This window comes from Ahaetulla prasina, chromosome 10 (genome assembly GCF_028640845.1).
Source record: "Ahaetulla prasina isolate Xishuangbanna chromosome 10, ASM2864084v1, whole genome shotgun sequence".
Taxonomy (NCBI): Eukaryota; Metazoa; Chordata; class Lepidosauria; order Squamata; family Colubridae; genus Ahaetulla; species Ahaetulla prasina.
In genome coordinates, this window is record NC_080548.1 from 10,185,231 (window position 1) to 10,201,260 (window position 16,030).

The following is a 16,030-nucleotide window of genomic DNA, read 5'->3' on the forward strand; positions in this document are numbered from 1 at the left end:
CAGCCAGTGGATTCACGGCTCTTATCAGTCCTGGCAGAGAGAAATCGCAGCTGCCTGCCAAAGTTCAAACAAATGACTCATGTAGCAAGACTTTCAGCTCTTTTTGAAACGGTTCAGCTAAACTTTTGTTTTCCGTGGAGTGAGAGCAGTCCCAAAGCTCCTTATATACCCTGTGGGGTGGGGCTCCTGCCCCACCCTTCCTTTTGATGACGCCTGCCTCTCTAATCTTCTGAAGCGCGGGTCAAGCCAAGCTTGATTATTATTATCAGCTGGGTCTGAAGGTGTAGCCTGGGGAAGGGAGGAATCAGGGGATGACAGCCTCATTACGTCCTCCGACTGGCCTGGTTCTGGCTCCTGGAGCCAAGCCAAAGGAATCGGTGCTCCCGAGGTAAGCCCTACCGGCCCTTCCCCCTCACTTTCTGAGTCACTTTCAAGCATGGGGCCAGGTTCGGGGGCTGGAGTCACAACACTATTATTCTATGCTCTTTCAAGATGAAGCCCCTCCATCACAAAGTTCTTTTTGAATTTCAAGAAACACGAGGGCAAGTAAAGATTCCTCAACTCTCCTTAAAACAGTTGTCAGCAACAAGAGGCAGCGGCAACTGTCCCACATACACACCACCACAATATTCCTTTTAGAAAGCTTGTTTCTTTTGGGAAAATAATCAGGCATGATCACGTGCTCATGCTATTAAAAGCTATGAGATCCCATCTGAAACCAAATGAAACCTCAGCTTTAAGGACTTCAGACAATGACTTTGTGAATGCTTGCATACTCTAGAGTTGTGTTGCCCAACCTTGGCAACTTTTAAGATGCGGGGGATCCTTGGTGTTCTCTGAGCTTGTTTCATTACCCAAACTAGGTAGCATCATCAGTGCTACTGGTAGTAGAGTGCGGCTTGCAGTCAGTTTATATTTTAATAGCTAGCCCTGTCAGTGTTGGTGGGGGTGGTCTTAGAAGTTCTTGGGTTGGGCTGTTTGCTTGTTTGGCAGTTGTTTGGCATGAGCCATGGTGGTGCAGTGGTTAGAATGCAGTACTGCAGGCTACTGCTGCTGACTGCCGGCTGCCAGCAATTCGATTGTGAGTGGCTCAAGGTTAATTTTACCTTCCATCCATCCATCCGAGGTTGGTAAAATGAGGACCCAGATTGTTGGGGGCAATACGCTGACTCAGTAAACCGCTTAGAGGGGGCTGTAAAGCATTGTGAAGTGGTATATAAGGCTGGATGGAGTTACTGAACAGTAGGCATGAGTTTAAATGGACTCCAGAGGATGGTAGAGGACAGGAAGGCCTGGAGGAATGTTGTCCATGGGGTCGCGATGGGTCGGACACGACTTCGCAACTAACAACAAATATAAGTGCTATTGTTATTGGCAGTTCCTTGATTGGGATATTTGTTTATTTGATTGTTGGTCTGATGTTAATTTTGGAGTTAATTAATGCTCATCTGGGTGCTGATTTCTGGTGGGGAGGTCTTTTTGTTCCCTTTTGGCTTGTTGATTGTCTCTTTTGCAAAGTATGTAGATTGTGTTTATGTATTGTATTTAACTACTGATAAGCTCAGAGAGCACCAAGGATCCCTCATTTCAACCCTGAGCTACAAAATTTCTCTTTATCGGTAGTTAAGAAGTGTGGATTTCAACTCCCAGAATTCCCCAGCCAGCATCTCTGGGTGGGAATTCTGGGAATTGAAGTCCACACATCTTAAAAGTTGTGAAAGGTAAGAAACCCTGCTCTGGAGCATCTTTTCAGCTTTGAATCCAAAGGACTCAACCACTCCCACTTGTTTAAAAAGTTTTTTTAAAAAAAAAAACCAAGTCAAAAGCCCCCAACCAAACTTCAGTCCCCCAAATATGGACATAAATTTGAATCTATTGATTATTTCTTATAAATGGCAACGGCTCAAGATCACACCATGCTTATTAAAAGAAATCTATTCATCCCCTTTACTTTTATTTCATCTAATTCATGATCAATTAACAAAACCGGAATGATAAAAAGCACCTTTGCTTGATACAAATGATTTTTTTAAAAAAGTGGGTAAATGGAATTAAATTTAGTTTTTTGGCAAGGTATGAGGAATCATGATTAACCTAGACTTCCTCAACCAACAAACATGTCCTAATCTAGATCAGGTCAAGATGGGTTGAATAAAATCCAGAAATGAAGCATTACAATATGCAACTGATGCAAGATCTATCTGAGCCCTTTGATTATATCATTCTGCAGAATTCCGAGGTCTCTTTTACCCTCAACAATAGTCTTTGGTGACCAACCACAATCCCACACAACCCGCATTCTCAGCCCCTTTGTAATGTAGTATTTTCTTCTGTTCCATGTTATCTCCTTGCTTGGACACAAGAAGGATCCACTGACCAAAGAAAGAGCAACTGTTTTTGCAGAGAAGACAAGATCTCCAATCCAGTCTAAAGAGGGATGGAAACCTGACAAAATGGGCAGTTAAGACAGGACCCAAAATAGGCCATGACCGTGAAGATTTAACCCCCTTTCTGGATTACACACTGTAAAGTCCACATGATCTGATTAGTCGGGGAAACACAAGTTGTCTGTCCTTCCAAAAGCTTCATTTTGGATCCTTCCCATCTCTCCAGATCTCCTTCTCCTTGCCTCATTCGGACTTTGACTTCACACACTTCCCTCTTCCACGGATGTTAAGGAGGAGCAAGAGGCCCAGGGAGACAGTGGCTGGTACGCACATGGCAAAAGGCTCTTTCAAAACCAGGAGGGTGTAGATGGCACCTGCAGTATCACACACAAAGAAAGGAGGGGCAGAATTCTAAAACCAAACTGCAATCAAAGGCTACCAACGGCTATCCCAAGTTGGACTGTTTTCCATTCTCTTTACATGTTTGTTTTGTTAATGTATAAATAAGCTGTCAGTCAAGTTGCGAAAACACAAGGAAAAGAAATACAACTTGATCTATAGAAATCAGAAATGTGATAGACATCCAGTCCAATTGAAGCAAGGGTCCCTCGACCCTTCAACCCTATGATGAAGTTTCACATTGTTCATCAGCACCCACACATTTATTATATGAAAATAATTTAATAAACATTACTAGGGGAGGGAGGGGAGGAGGAGGAGGAGGAAGAGAGCTAGCTTAAGGCCATTCTTACTGGTGGCCAACCATCAAACATTGAGTAACACTACCTCACCATTAGCCATCTCACCTTCAGGTCTAGGGACTGGAGTGGTGCTCCGTAGAGACCTCAAAAGATTAACAGAACTCAACTGGCCTTCCATCATTTAAAAAAGTAAAGGTTTCCCTGTCTAGTTGTGTCTGACTCTAGGGTCCAAATCTCCGTTTCTTGGCCAAGTATTGTCTGAAGGTATTTTCCATGGTTATCTGGCCAGCATGGCAACACACTGAGGTGCATAGAACACTGTTAACTTCCCACTGAAGTTGTACCTATTAATCTCACATTTGCATGCTTTCAAACTGCTAGACGGACAGAAGCTGGGGCAAGGAACGGGAGCTCATCCCATTATGCGACACTCGGATCTCAAACCCAGGCTGTCAGCCCTCCAGCTAATAAATTCAGCATCTTTAACTGTTGAGCCATTCCACTGCTCTTCCATCATTTATCAATCACTTATTGATCAACAAGTATCATTAGCCTCTTGGATAGTCCCATCAACTCTTGAAGTTTGATACTGAGTACTTTGGTGAACCCTAGATTAAAGTCAGTTAAACAGAACAATGGAAGGATCAAATTGAATTCATGCTTCAGCTGGACAGGAAAGTCCTCTAGCTGGGGGTCACGCAAGTATCTCAGGATAAGGAGGAGCAAATTGCTCAGGCCAACGTGTCACACTTACTTGTGACCATACATTCCGTGTTTATCTTCCTCTTCCGCAGTGTTTTTCAAACTCCCAGAATTCCCCAGCCAGCACAAAAGTCCACACACCTTAAAGGGACCAAGTTTGGTAAACATTGCTCTGAAGGCTGATGATGCTCATGGCCTTTCCCCTCTGCTTAAGGGATGCTCTTCTTCTTTCTATGCAACTCTACAAAGCACATCAGACCATCAGCATCTTGATAAACTATTCTTCCCCAGGGTTGCTCAATATGTCATCCTTCGGATGCGCAGGGTCCATCCTTTCAGTGACCCTGATAGCTATGAATTGTGGGTGTTGTAGTTTGAACTCATTAGGAAGGCTCCAGATTGGAGAGGGCCACAGACAACCTAGTGGTTCTTGATGTGTTCATTTTGCATCAAATTATCATTATCAGTGGTACCACTGGTAAACTGATACTACTGTATTGTATTTCTCTCCAGCTGCCAACCAACATCTGCTCAGCTGCTATCTGGCTGGGTTCCCTGTTTCTCAGGGCAATTTCATGCCAGGGAATTTGGGGGACTGAAATAGATCCGAAAGAGGTTTTAACAGAAGTAGAAATGGTAACATCAGTTTGTTAGTTCTCCCCAAACTGAGATTAAATCTGTTGAAGAAAGCAAAAACATTTGTGGCAGTCGGCATTGCCAAACTCAATGGGACTATCCAAGATAAGCTACTTGAGGGATCATCTCATCCCACTGGGATTGGCCCATCCCATCTGTGCCGGCAGAGGAGGCATGCTGTGGGCCCCATCGGCCCAATTATTCTGACTGGCAGAGTCCAGGAAAAGAGTTGTGCCTGCCTTCCGAAACATGTTACCCCCCCAATGTGAGGTCGACCCCTACCCTCCTGACCTTTCGTGAGAGCCTAAAGACCTGGCTCTGCCAATTAGCTTGGGATCCCAATGGGAAGTATCACAGTGGAGGGTGGTTGATCGATTAACATCCTACTTCACCACTACCATCACCCTGCCTCTACCTTCCCCATCTGTAATTGGATGTTAGTGGTTGGCATTAATTTATGTTTTTAATATACATACATATATATTAAAGGGGTGCAATGGCTCAGTGGTAGAAGATGCTGAGCTTCTCAACTGGAGCTGACAGCCCAGGTTTGAGACCCTGCCTCCGTGCAATGGGGTGAGCTCCAGTTCCTTGCTTCAACTCCTGCCCACCTAGCAGTTCAAAAGCATGCAAATGCAAGTAGATTAATAGGTACCACTTCAATGGGAAGGTAACAGTGTTCTGTACGCCTTTGGTGTATAGTCACGCTGGCCACATGACCACGAAAATTGTCTTCGGACAACGCTAGCTCCCACGACCAAGAAACAGAGATGAGCACCATGCCCCAGTTGAACACAAGTGAGAAGGAAACCTTTACCTTTTTACGTGTTCGTGTGTGTGTCTGTGTAAAGTATTCTAAGCCATCCAGAGTTACCCTGTGGTAACTTGTCAATCAACAGCTGATTGACAAGAGCCTCCAAGGGGCAGGAATCCGATACCCTGCTGCAAGCCCAGGGGGAGGGCCCAGGGGGAGGGCCTTCTCTGTGGCGGCACCAGCCCTATGGAACGAGTTACCTCCGGGGTTACGCCAACTCCCCGACCTCTGGGCCTTCAAACATGAACTAAAGACTTTATTATTTCACTGAGCGGCACTAGCCTAAGAATGTAGTTTAGCAAAATTTTAATGGGTTTTTAATCAGTCTTTGACCGTTTTAGTGATTCGGTCACTAAATATTTGTTTTTAAATTGTTTTTAAATAGTGTTTATTTATTATATTTATATCATAGTGTTATGTGTATTTTAATATTGGCTGAGTCCTTCGGGAGATGGTGCGGTATAAAAATGTAAAAATAAATAAATAAATAAATAAATAAATAAATAAATAAATAAATAAATAAATAAATAAGCGATCCACCCTAACTTGCTACAACCCATCATAATCGAAGAAATAATCTTAGAAATAGTTCAGGAGCAGATCCCGGTCAGAAATTCATTAACAGGACCTATTCCTTACCTATCATGATCACGGTGAGCACAAAATTGCTGATTTCCTGCAGCAGTTGCGGTCCGAAGGCTAAAAGGAAACCTCCTATCAGTTCTATCCAGCCCACTATTTCCATGTACCATTCTGGTTCCGGCTTGTAGCCAAACTCCTTCAACGGGAACACATCTGCAAATTTTTCAAACTGGGTTTTCTGCAATAGGAAGGAAAAGGAATGTTAAGAGCAGTGGTGAAATTCAAATTTTTTTGCTACCTGTTCTGTGGGCGTGGCTTGGTGGGTGTGGTGTGGCTTGGTGGGCATGACGGGAAGGATACTGCAAAATCCCCATTCCCTCCCCACTCCTGGGGGAAGGATATTGGAAAATCTCCATTCCCACTCCACTCTGGGGCCAGCCAGAGGTGGTATTTGCCGGTTCTCCGAACTGCTCAAAATTTCCGCTACCGGTTCTCCAGAACCTGTCAGAACCTGCTGGATTTCACCCTTGGTTAAGAGGCAAGGACAACTAAGGAGTAGAAGAGGGGTAAACCAATTTTTACAGCAGCCAGTAGAGGCACAAATAATCCAGAAAATGTGGGTGGCAAAGCAAAAGAAACAAGATCGAAAACTTTCATGCATTGCTGTCAGACAGGTAGCCCTCAACCTGTACCTAAGGCAGAGGTGGGAAACTATGGTGCTTTTATGACTTGTGGACTTCCAACTCCCAGAATTCCTGAGCCTGGGAGATGCTCAGGAATTCTGGGAGTTGAAGTCCACAAGTCATAAAAGCGCCATAGTTCCTCACCCCCTGAATTAAGGGATCGTCTTTTTTTCAAGAGCCTCTACCCAGCCAACCAGATCAAGCAGAATGGACATCTGCAGATCCCATCAGCCAAAGAATGCCAGTTGGCGGAGCCCAGAAGGTGAATTTTTTCTGCAGTGGCCCTTAGTCTATGGAACACCCTCCAATCGAAGATCAGACCCAACCCACTTAGCCTTTCAGAAGGCCCTAAAAACCTTGACTATGTTCCAGAGCCTGGGACACTGAATATGTCAAGGGCCCCATTTCCTGACAATATTGCTAACTGGCCAAATAACTTGTTCCTATGTATATGCTAGCTGAATATCCGTGCTCCACTACAAAACTATATGATCAAGTTTGATAAATCAACACTTACAGCTTGGAAATTAATGAGTAGTTACGATCAGCCTCTCCTCTCCCCTTCTCTCCCTCAGCCTTGCCCCACAGAAGCCTGTCCTATCCTATCCCCTTCTCTTCAGAGTTGTTTTCAGGTTGGGAGGGGAAGTAGAACGTCTGACTAATTAGCATCAGAGCGTGTTATAATAATACAGGAAATACTAATGCTCTGATGGTCATTTCGAAAAATCCTTTCTTAACGAGCACCTAGAAGCCAAGAGGAACATACGTGGCAAATTTCAAGTTTGTAAGCTTTACGGTTCTGGAGATTTCGTGATTACAGCCTGAGTGGTTTTCGCTTTTATTTATATAGATATATTTAATTTGAATGCTTTTAGTGTTTTTTATGGGTTTTACTGTTTTTATTGTCTGAAAATGTTTTTAATATTTTTCTTCTTCTTTCCTTTCTCTTTTACTACTTCGGAAGTTGAGGGAGATACAAAGTTCTGGTCCTTGCACTCCTGGCAGCCTCGGCCCTCGTCATTTGATGCTGTTGTAATGCTGACGTTGTCTCTTCACCTTCTTCTGGGTCTGCCTCATTTTTATATTTTTAACTGCAATGCATTTTTTTTTAAAAAAAATTCTAAGCTGTGCCCAAAGTCATCGACCGAGATGAACGGCCAGAGAAATTGAACAAATTAAATAAACTTGTTTACCGACTGTTCAAAGTTACCATAGAATTGGAAGATGTGACCTATGGACGGGTCCTTGCACTTTCGACTGTCCCAGTATCCTCATGGCCACGTTGAGTGAAATTCTGGCACTTGGCATTATTTACAAAACGTGCACATCAGAAGCTCAAGCTGTTTGAGACCTTCCCAGCCAGCTTCCAATAAGCAAAGTCAATGGGGGAAGTTAGATTCGTTTAACAATTGTGTGATTCACTTAACAACTGAGGCAAAAGAGGGCGTAAAGTCCTGTGCAGTCAGATAATGACTCACTTAATGACCCTACTGCTTAGTGATGGACGTTCCAGTCCCCTATTTGGTGGTAAGCCAAAAACTCCCTGCATGTTCCTTCAGCTGTATCTTTTCCACCTTCTGTTTTGCCTCCTGATAAGGTCTTAATTATTTCTTAATGGTCAACAATCCCAACAGATCTGCAAGTGGGTTTAAAATCTTATTCCTCTAAAGCAGAGGTCTTCAAACTTGGCAGCTTTAAGACTTGTGGACTTTAACTCCCAGTAGTCTCCAGCCAGCATAGCTGGAGTCCACAAGTCTTAAAGCTGCCAAGTTTGAAGACCTCTGCTCTAAAATCTTGTGGCTCATCTTAACTCAGAGAGTGTTTTCTCTTCCTCCCAGCCTAGTTTTCTTTTTTTCCTTTTTTTAAAGTTTACAAAGTAATTTTCACCAGTCCAGTGGGAAAAAACAGGCAGCCCTCTTGCAACGTGCTCTCTCCCACCCCCAACAGCAAAAATTCAAACATCAGCCTTAGGCGCCAAAATGCTTCTACAAATAGAAAGCTGGCCAAAGGCCAGAGAAACTCCCAGATTTAATTTGAGAGTGCAAACCCAGGCTGTGGACAGAGAGGGCAGTCCTGTGGGCTCAGAGCCTCTTCCCTCCCTCCAACTAATTTCGTAAACTGAGGCAGGGCAGGAAGACTCCAATAAACTAGATGGCCAGACACCTGGGGAAGTGGGGGGAGGTGGACAGAACAAAACTCAGTAAATATGATCACACTATAACCAGCTTTAAAACATCTCCAACTGAGATTCACTGGGCAAATGTCTTAAGACCCAAATCCCATTTTAAAAATCCAACTGAAACAAGGTAGAGAGATAAGCTTGGGAAAAGTGTCTACCTGTTTGTGTTTCTCTCTCTCCCTCCCTCTTTGGGGTATGTGTGTGTGTGAGAGAGAGAGAGAAAGGAAGGGTGAGAGAGAGAATGATTGAGTGTGTGTGTGAGAGAGAAAGAGTGAATGTGAGTGGCGTGTGTGTGTGTGTGTGAGAGAGAGAGAGAGAATGATTGAGTGTGTGTGTGAGAGAGAGAGTGAGTAGTGTGTGTGAGAGAGAGACAGAGCGAGAGAAAGGAAGTCAGTGGTGTGTGTGTATGTGAGAGAGAGAGAGAGAGAGAGAAAGGAAGAGTGAGAGTGAGTGATATGTGTGTGTGTCTATGAGAGAGAGAGAGAGAGAAAGGAACAATAAGAGTGAGTGGTGTGTGTATGTGAGAGAGAGAGAGAGAGAAAGGAAGAGTGAGAGTGAGTGATATGTGTGTGTCTATGAGAGTGAGAGAGAGAGAGAAAGGAACAATAAGAGTGAGTGGCGTGTGTATGTGAGAGAGAGAGAGAGAGAGAGAAAGGAAGAGTGAGAGTGAGTGGTGTGTGTGTGTGTGTGAGAGAGGGAGAGAGAGAGAAAGGAAGAGTGAGAGTGAGTGGTGTGTGTGTGTGTCTATGAGAGAGAGAGAGAGAGAGAAAGGAACAATAAGAGTGAGTGGTGTGTGTATGTGAGAGAGAGAGAGAGAGAGAAAGGAAGAGTGAGATTGAGTGATATGTGTGTGTGTCTATGAGAGAGAGAGAGAGAAAGGAACAATAAGAGTGAGTGGTGTGTGTATGTGAGAGAGAGAGAGAAAGGAAGAGTGAGAGTGAGTGATATGTGTGTGTGTCTATGAGAGAGAGAGAGAGAAAGGAACAATAAGAGTGAGTGGTGTGTGTATGTGAGAGAGAGAGAGAGAGAGAGAGAGAGAGAGAGAGAGTGAGTGGTGTGTGTGTGTGTGAGAGAGAGAGAGAGAGAGAAAGGAAGAGTGAGAGTGAGTGATGTGTGTGTGTGTCTATGAGAGAGAGAGAGAGAGAAAGGAACAATAAGAGTGAGTGGTGTGTGTATGTGAGAGAGAGAGAGAGAGAGAAAGGAAGAGTGAGATTGAGTGATATGTGTGTGTGTCTATGAGAGAGAGAGAGAGAGAAAGGAACAATAAGAGTGAGTGGTGTGTGTATGTGAGAGAGAGAGAGAGAGAGAGAAAGGAAGAGTGAGAGTGAGTGGTGTGTGTGTGTGTGTGTGAGAGAGAGAGAGAGAGAGAGAGAGAGAAAGGAAGGAACAGTGAGAGTGAGTGATATGTGTTGTGTCTATGAGAGAGAGAGAGAGAGAGAGAGAGAGTGAATGAATGAGTGGGGTGTGTGTGTATGTGTGAGAGAGAGACAGACAGACAGGTGGGGGGGGGAGGAAAGGAATCCCCGCCCTGAGCATCCTCCGAAGAGACCAAACAAGCCCTTTGCGTGCAGGAGGCAGTGAGGGCGCCAGGGAAGCTGCGCGCCTTTTCCTTTGCAAGCGCGCGACGCAACTGGACAGCTGAAGCCCAACGCTCTGCCGTCTCTTCGGTTCCCGGGATTTACCCGCAGTTAAGGACCGAAAAGGCGGCTCCCCACAAGCGAGGCCGAGCCCCACCGCCTTAAGTACGGTGACTGCGAGAAGTCGGGCTCGCCAAGCAGCTCCTAAGGATTCTTTACGAGCCGGGCCTTTCCTTAGAGGATCTCCTGCAGATCCGCTCGGCGGGGGAATCTGGTGCGGTCGCTAGATCCGGGCTCGGTGGGAGGAGGAGGGGGGGAGTAAAGGGGCGAACGCGCGGCGGGCCGGACGGTTGCAGCCCCGCGACTTGCGGGTCGCAGCGCCCAGCGGTGGCCGGGAATGGCTTCCCCTCCCGCCTAGGAGGCGCCCCGCTCACCAGCTGCCGGTGGGCGTCGCCGGCGATCAGGTCGGTGAGCTTGACCGCCCCGCTGACGGCGAAGAAAAGGCCCAGCAGCACGCGGAGGGCGGAGAAGAGCAGCGCCATCGTCGCCTTCGCTCTTTCTCCCGCCTTTCCCGCCCGTTGGCGGCCAGCCGGAGGAGGTGGAACCGGAGGCGGAGAAAGGAGGCTGGGAAAGCCGCCCCGGACGAAGCAAGCTAAGCGCCTCCCGCTTGCCTTTGGGCGGCCAACCATCCGTGCGTAATGCGCTTGGACCGCCCGGTGCTGGGCTTCGCTTACTGAAGCCAAAAGATGCCATCTTGGGGAGGGGGGGGCTTAATGGGACAGGAGGAGAGAGGGCTCCTGGGCATGTGCAGAGAGCTGCAGGGTGACGCCCAGGCTCCGAACGCTAGATGGGAGCGGGTGCGCTTTTCCTGCTTCTATTGCGGCCGTCTTGGGCAGGCGGAAATCGCGCGTGAAGATTGATTTATTTATTTATTTATTTATTTATTTATTTATTTAGTCACAACAGTATATTCAATCATCAACATAAACAATAATTCATCATGAGAGAAAAGTATATATATGTAAAAGTATAAGTAAAAGTATGCATATAATACTATAATGAAGAGAACAATAGGACAGGAACGGTAGGCACTTTTGTGCGCTTATGCACGCCCCTTGAAAGATCTAGGGACTGAGTTTCCAACGGAGCATCTTCACGGTTGTCTCTTCTGTTATATTAAGCGTTGGCTAAGACGGTCCCTACCGTCTCCTTTTATTCAAATGTAAATGGGTACGTTTAAAAAGAATCCCTCCGGCTTAAACCACGCTATGGGGGCAGCTGGGGCAAGTCTGATCTGTGGTTGGGTGTTGAGGGTGGGGAAGAGATCATGCTGAAGAATTAAATCTGTCAGGTATAAAGAGGATCCCTGCCTGGAAAAGCTAATGGGAAAAGGATGTGGGGAGGGGGGTTCCTAGAAAAAGTTAGACCCTTTCTCAGGCCAGAGGTGGAAAAGCCTCTCTAAGATTTGATTTGGTGTTACATTGGGGTTGTTTGGGGGGGCGGAGTTGGTAGATCTTTTTCTGCTTTTTTTTTTAATTGCAAAGCAACCAAAGTGATCAAATACAATAAATAAAATCTTTTTGGGAAGGTCAGAAAACCAACGCATCCATATAGGAGAGGGGAAGAAAAAGCAAAATACATAGAATGCCATGAAACTCAAAGTTAAGAATGATGTGAAGATAAGAACAAAACAGGAAAGGGCTCCATCAGACATTGTGAAGAAGGGGAAGCATGCTTCATCATTATCTGTTAACCTCTCTGAGCTTGCTTGCAAACATTTCATTATTCAGCTGGCACTGATGATGCTAGCTGGGTAGGTAATGAAATGTCTGGGGGGTGGGGGGACCCCAAGCTCAGAGAGCTCCAACTCCACAGTTTAACGGAGTTACAAATTTCTATTAGAAAAGAACTAATGGAGGGATAGGGGCTGGGTGTCTTCAAATTGAGAAAACTCAGCAAGCAGGTGTGGTGAGGGGAAATTACATTGCATGAAACTTCTTCAGTGATCATAACCCCATCAAACAATTGGTAATTACCAAAAGCAATTAAAAAGCAACATTTAAACACTGTAGAAAAGAAAAATAGAAGCCTTGCTTACAGAGCAAAAACATTTCTTACGTGCAGTTTTTGTTTCTATGTAGGAAATGAAAAGGAGTGTATGAAATGTGAAGCAAGGATGATTTGCAAAGATGGAGAGGTATGATAAGGAACAGTAAATAATGCAAATTAAATACTGCTGTTTTCTTAGCTGCAGCTTGCTTGTATTTTTTTAACCTTTTTCTCCCCACTGCATAACATTTGTTTTCATGAAAAAGAATAATCAGATAGATATGTGGGGTCTTCGAAGTTGCCTAGCTGAGAAATGAAACGTCTGCAAGAAAACCACCAAGCTCAGAATAGAATAGAATAGAATAGAATAGAATAGAATAGAATAGAATAGAATAGAATAGAATAGAATAGAATAGAATAGAATAGAATTTTTTTATTGGCCAAGTGTGATTGGACACACAAGGAATTTGTCTTGGTGCATATGCTCTCAGTGTACATAAAAGAAAAGATATGTTCATCAGGTTCCACATTTACAACACAAATGATGGTCAATATATCAATATAAATCATAAGGATTGCCAGCAACAAAGTTACAGTCATGCAGTCATAAGTGGAAGGAGATGGGTGATGGGAACGATGAGAAGATTAATAGTAGTGCAGATTTAGTAAATAGTTTGACAGTGTTGAGGGAATTATTTGTTTAGCAGAGTGATGGCCTTCGGGGAAAAACTGTTCTTGTGTCTAGTTGTTCTGGTGTGCTCTAGAGTGTCGTTTTGAGGGTAGGAGTTGAAACAGTTTATGTCCTGGATGTGAGGGATCTGTAAATATTTTCACGGCCCTCTTTTTGACTCGGGCAGTATACAGGTCCTCAGTGGAAGGCAGGTTGGTAGCAATTGTTTTTTCTGCAGTTCTAATTATCCTCTGAAGTCTGTGTTTTTCTTGTTGGGTTGCAGAACCAAACCAGACAGTTATAGAGGTGCAAATGACAGACTCAATAATTCCTCTGTAGAACTGGATCAGCGGCTCCTTGGGCAGTTTTGAGCTTCCTGAGTTGGCGCAGAAAGAACATTCTTTGTTGTCCTTTTTTGATGATGTTTTTGATGTTAGCTGTCCATTTTAGATCTTGCGATATGATAGAACCTAGAAATTTAAAGGTTTCTACTGTTGATACTGTGTTGTCTAGTATTGTGAGAGGTGGAAGTATTGAAGGGTTTCTCCTAAAGTCTACCACCATTTCTACGGTCCCCGCAGTTCAACCTCAAGCTGAATATTCTCTTCTGTAGATACACACGTCTTGTAGAGACCAGCATTAGTATCAGGCAGTTCATTTGACTTTGGGTTACAAAGCATGAGTGTTTAACAGCTTTAGATTTACTTCAGAGTGGAATTTTGCAAGCTTAAACCACTCAGTCTGTGCTCCATCTCTTCCCAAACAACTTCGCCGTCTTTCTCACTGGGAAGATAAACATGGAGCTCCAGCTTTGGCCTCCTCATCTGGGGTAGCAATGGTAGGTCTCTCTGCCACAGTCGTCTGCAGTTCAACCCAGTGACGATGAAATCGTGTGCGGTGTGGTGAGCCAATTGTCTACGGCCATGCTGTAGGACTTCACTGCTGGCTTTGCAAGGAGGAGCTGGTTTTGGAGTAAGGCGGATGGGTTTAGAAAAATGGAAGTAGGTACACTTTTTCTTCAAGCTGTTGTCCAAGTTCATTTTGGAAGAAGGGCAATTCCAGCAACCATCTCTTTTTGTTTGAATTCCTGCCCCAGGAAGCTTGAGAGAAGGTAGCTTATTCTTATCCTGGTCTTTGGAATTCGGGTACCGGTTCTATTTTGAAAATGTATTAAAAATAAAACTATGTGGACCCTTAGAAGGCCTGCTAATATCTCTGGTGTAATCATTCAGTGCTTAGATCATTGATAATACTCAGTTAAAAGCATGGGAGAAATTAAAAAAGTTAAGCCTAGGTTTACTGTCTCCCTTCAATATTTTCCTGAAGGGAAACGTGCTAACATTGATTATCCAATCCAGAGAGAACTGCTAGATTTAACATTTAATATTTTGATACACCTCTTTAAAAAGGCAGTTCCAAAATCCAATTGGCATACCTAAAGAGATTTGCAAGTTGTGCAATTAGGACATAAATGTAAGCTGCAGCTGAAAGATGATTCAGAAGCAAGTTAACATGATTAAATTGATGCATAATTTAAACAGGGCAGTTGATGTGTCTCTGCCCATCAAAACAGTCCAGGTTGAGAAACGGGTACGGAATTATTGTAGGATAGAACCACAGAATTTTGAAAACTCGTCTGTGAATTTCTGTGCCTCATCTGCTACAAAATAAAAGGTGAGATTACAGAAGGTGCTTGATTTACGACAGTTGGGACCAGAATTTCCAGTGCTAATAAGCAAGATGGATTTTTACTTTTTGCACTATGCTCGTTAAACAAATAACTGCATTGAGTCATGTAGTTGTTAAGTAAATCTGGATTTCCCCATTGACTGTCGGGAATGTCACAAATGACGATCATTTGACCTCAGGATCCTGCATTTCATACACCCACGTTGGGTTTGCCAAGCGCCCAAATTCTGATTACATGATCATGAGGATGCTAAGACAACCTCAAGTGTAAGGACGTCTTTTTTTCCCCAGTGCTGTTGCAATTTCAGTTGCTAAAGGAACAGTTGTTGAGGACTACCCATATTCTGGTTTTTCTTACACTTTCCTTACTCGGGATTTGAGTCTTTTCTGAAAGTTTCCACTCCAAATTCACTTAGTTCCCAAAACCATGTTTCCCATTAGAATATGAAACAATGGGAATATTCATGGAAGATCTAATTTCTCAAGGTGTTGATTGCCAAATATACTTTTTTAAAAAAATGAAAATGCTAGCAATCAGGTGAATTATTCTTTAGTATCAGGTGGTAGTCACAAAGCTCATAATCTGGAAAGTGAGTCGTTATAGGATGAAAAGCATTGCAAATATTGATTTTTTGTCCTTGGCAGATTTTCTGCCAAATATCAGCATTCTATTAATATAAGAGTTGTTTTCAACAGCTGCTAGGAATCACTACACCTCCACTGGCTATTAGAATTCAGTGATCTGGATAACTTTCCTATATTGAAGTTACAAGGTTTGAAGGATTTTAAGAAATGGTAAAATGGGGGGGAAAGAAATGTTCTAGGACAATATTTGAAGGGGTTAAAGGAGCATTGAAAATAAAATGAATTTAAACTTGATCAAATTTAATATAGACATCTCAATAAACCTAAGTGGACTTTTGCGAACCATGACTGAATAAGGCTTTAAAGACTGTTTTAGGGATAAAAACATTTAAGGTGACAAATTTCGTTGTGTGTACTTGTGGCAAGTTTCTTTGTATCATTTTTTGGGGGGTGTTTTTTTGTTGTTCTCCTTTCCTGCATTTTCTTTTACTTTAGATTATTTTGTAATGTTCACTAAACTATAAAAAAACAAATATTGCAAGCCAGGATGCTATTTCTCCAGGCCTCACCTGCCATTTGTAAGCTTGTTCACCTATTGTAAAACTACTAAGGGTACCAACAAAAGCAAACTTACCTGAGGAAATCTACTGCGCCTTTCCAATAAATCTGAAAAGCATGGCTGGTAATAATGCGAGAAACATGGAGGTAGATATGGATTAATGGAGGTTCTCCTAGTGCCCCCAAAAGCCAGAGGAGTACCGTATTCCATCTTCATT

General features: G+C 43.7%; 1 protein-coding gene across 1 annotated transcript; it reads right to left on the bottom strand.

The window, feature by feature from the left end:
- Nucleotides 1–1,933: 1,933 nt before the first annotated feature.
- Nucleotides 1,934–10,855, bottom strand: TMEM35B (transmembrane protein 35B). Its single transcript, XM_058195045.1, has 3 exons — nucleotides 10,696–10,855; nucleotides 5,880–6,060; nucleotides 1,934–2,761 (listed from the first exon to the last, which is right to left on the bottom strand). The coding sequence occupies exons 1-3, from the start codon at nucleotides 10,801–10,803 to the stop codon at nucleotides 2,631–2,633; spliced, it is 420 nt and encodes a 139-aa protein (XP_058051028.1). The 5' UTR covers nucleotides 10,804–10,855; the 3' UTR covers nucleotides 1,934–2,630.
- Nucleotides 10,856–16,030: the final 5,175 nt, after the last annotated feature.

Bases quoted from the DNA above. Each gene is read 5' to 3' on its own strand.
- TMEM35B (XM_058195045.1), bottom strand. From the start codon at position 10,803: ATGGCGCTGCTCTTCTCCGCCCTCCGCGTGCTGCTGGGCCTTTTCTTC. The intron at 6,061-10,695 runs GTGAGCGGGGCG...TTCCTATTGCAG, and splicing joins GCGACGCCCACCGGCAGCTG to AAAACCCAGTTTGAAAAATT. The intron at 2,762-5,879 runs GTAAGGAATAGG...GTGATACTGCAG, and splicing joins GCTCACCGTGATCATGATAG to GTGCCATCTACACCCTCCTG.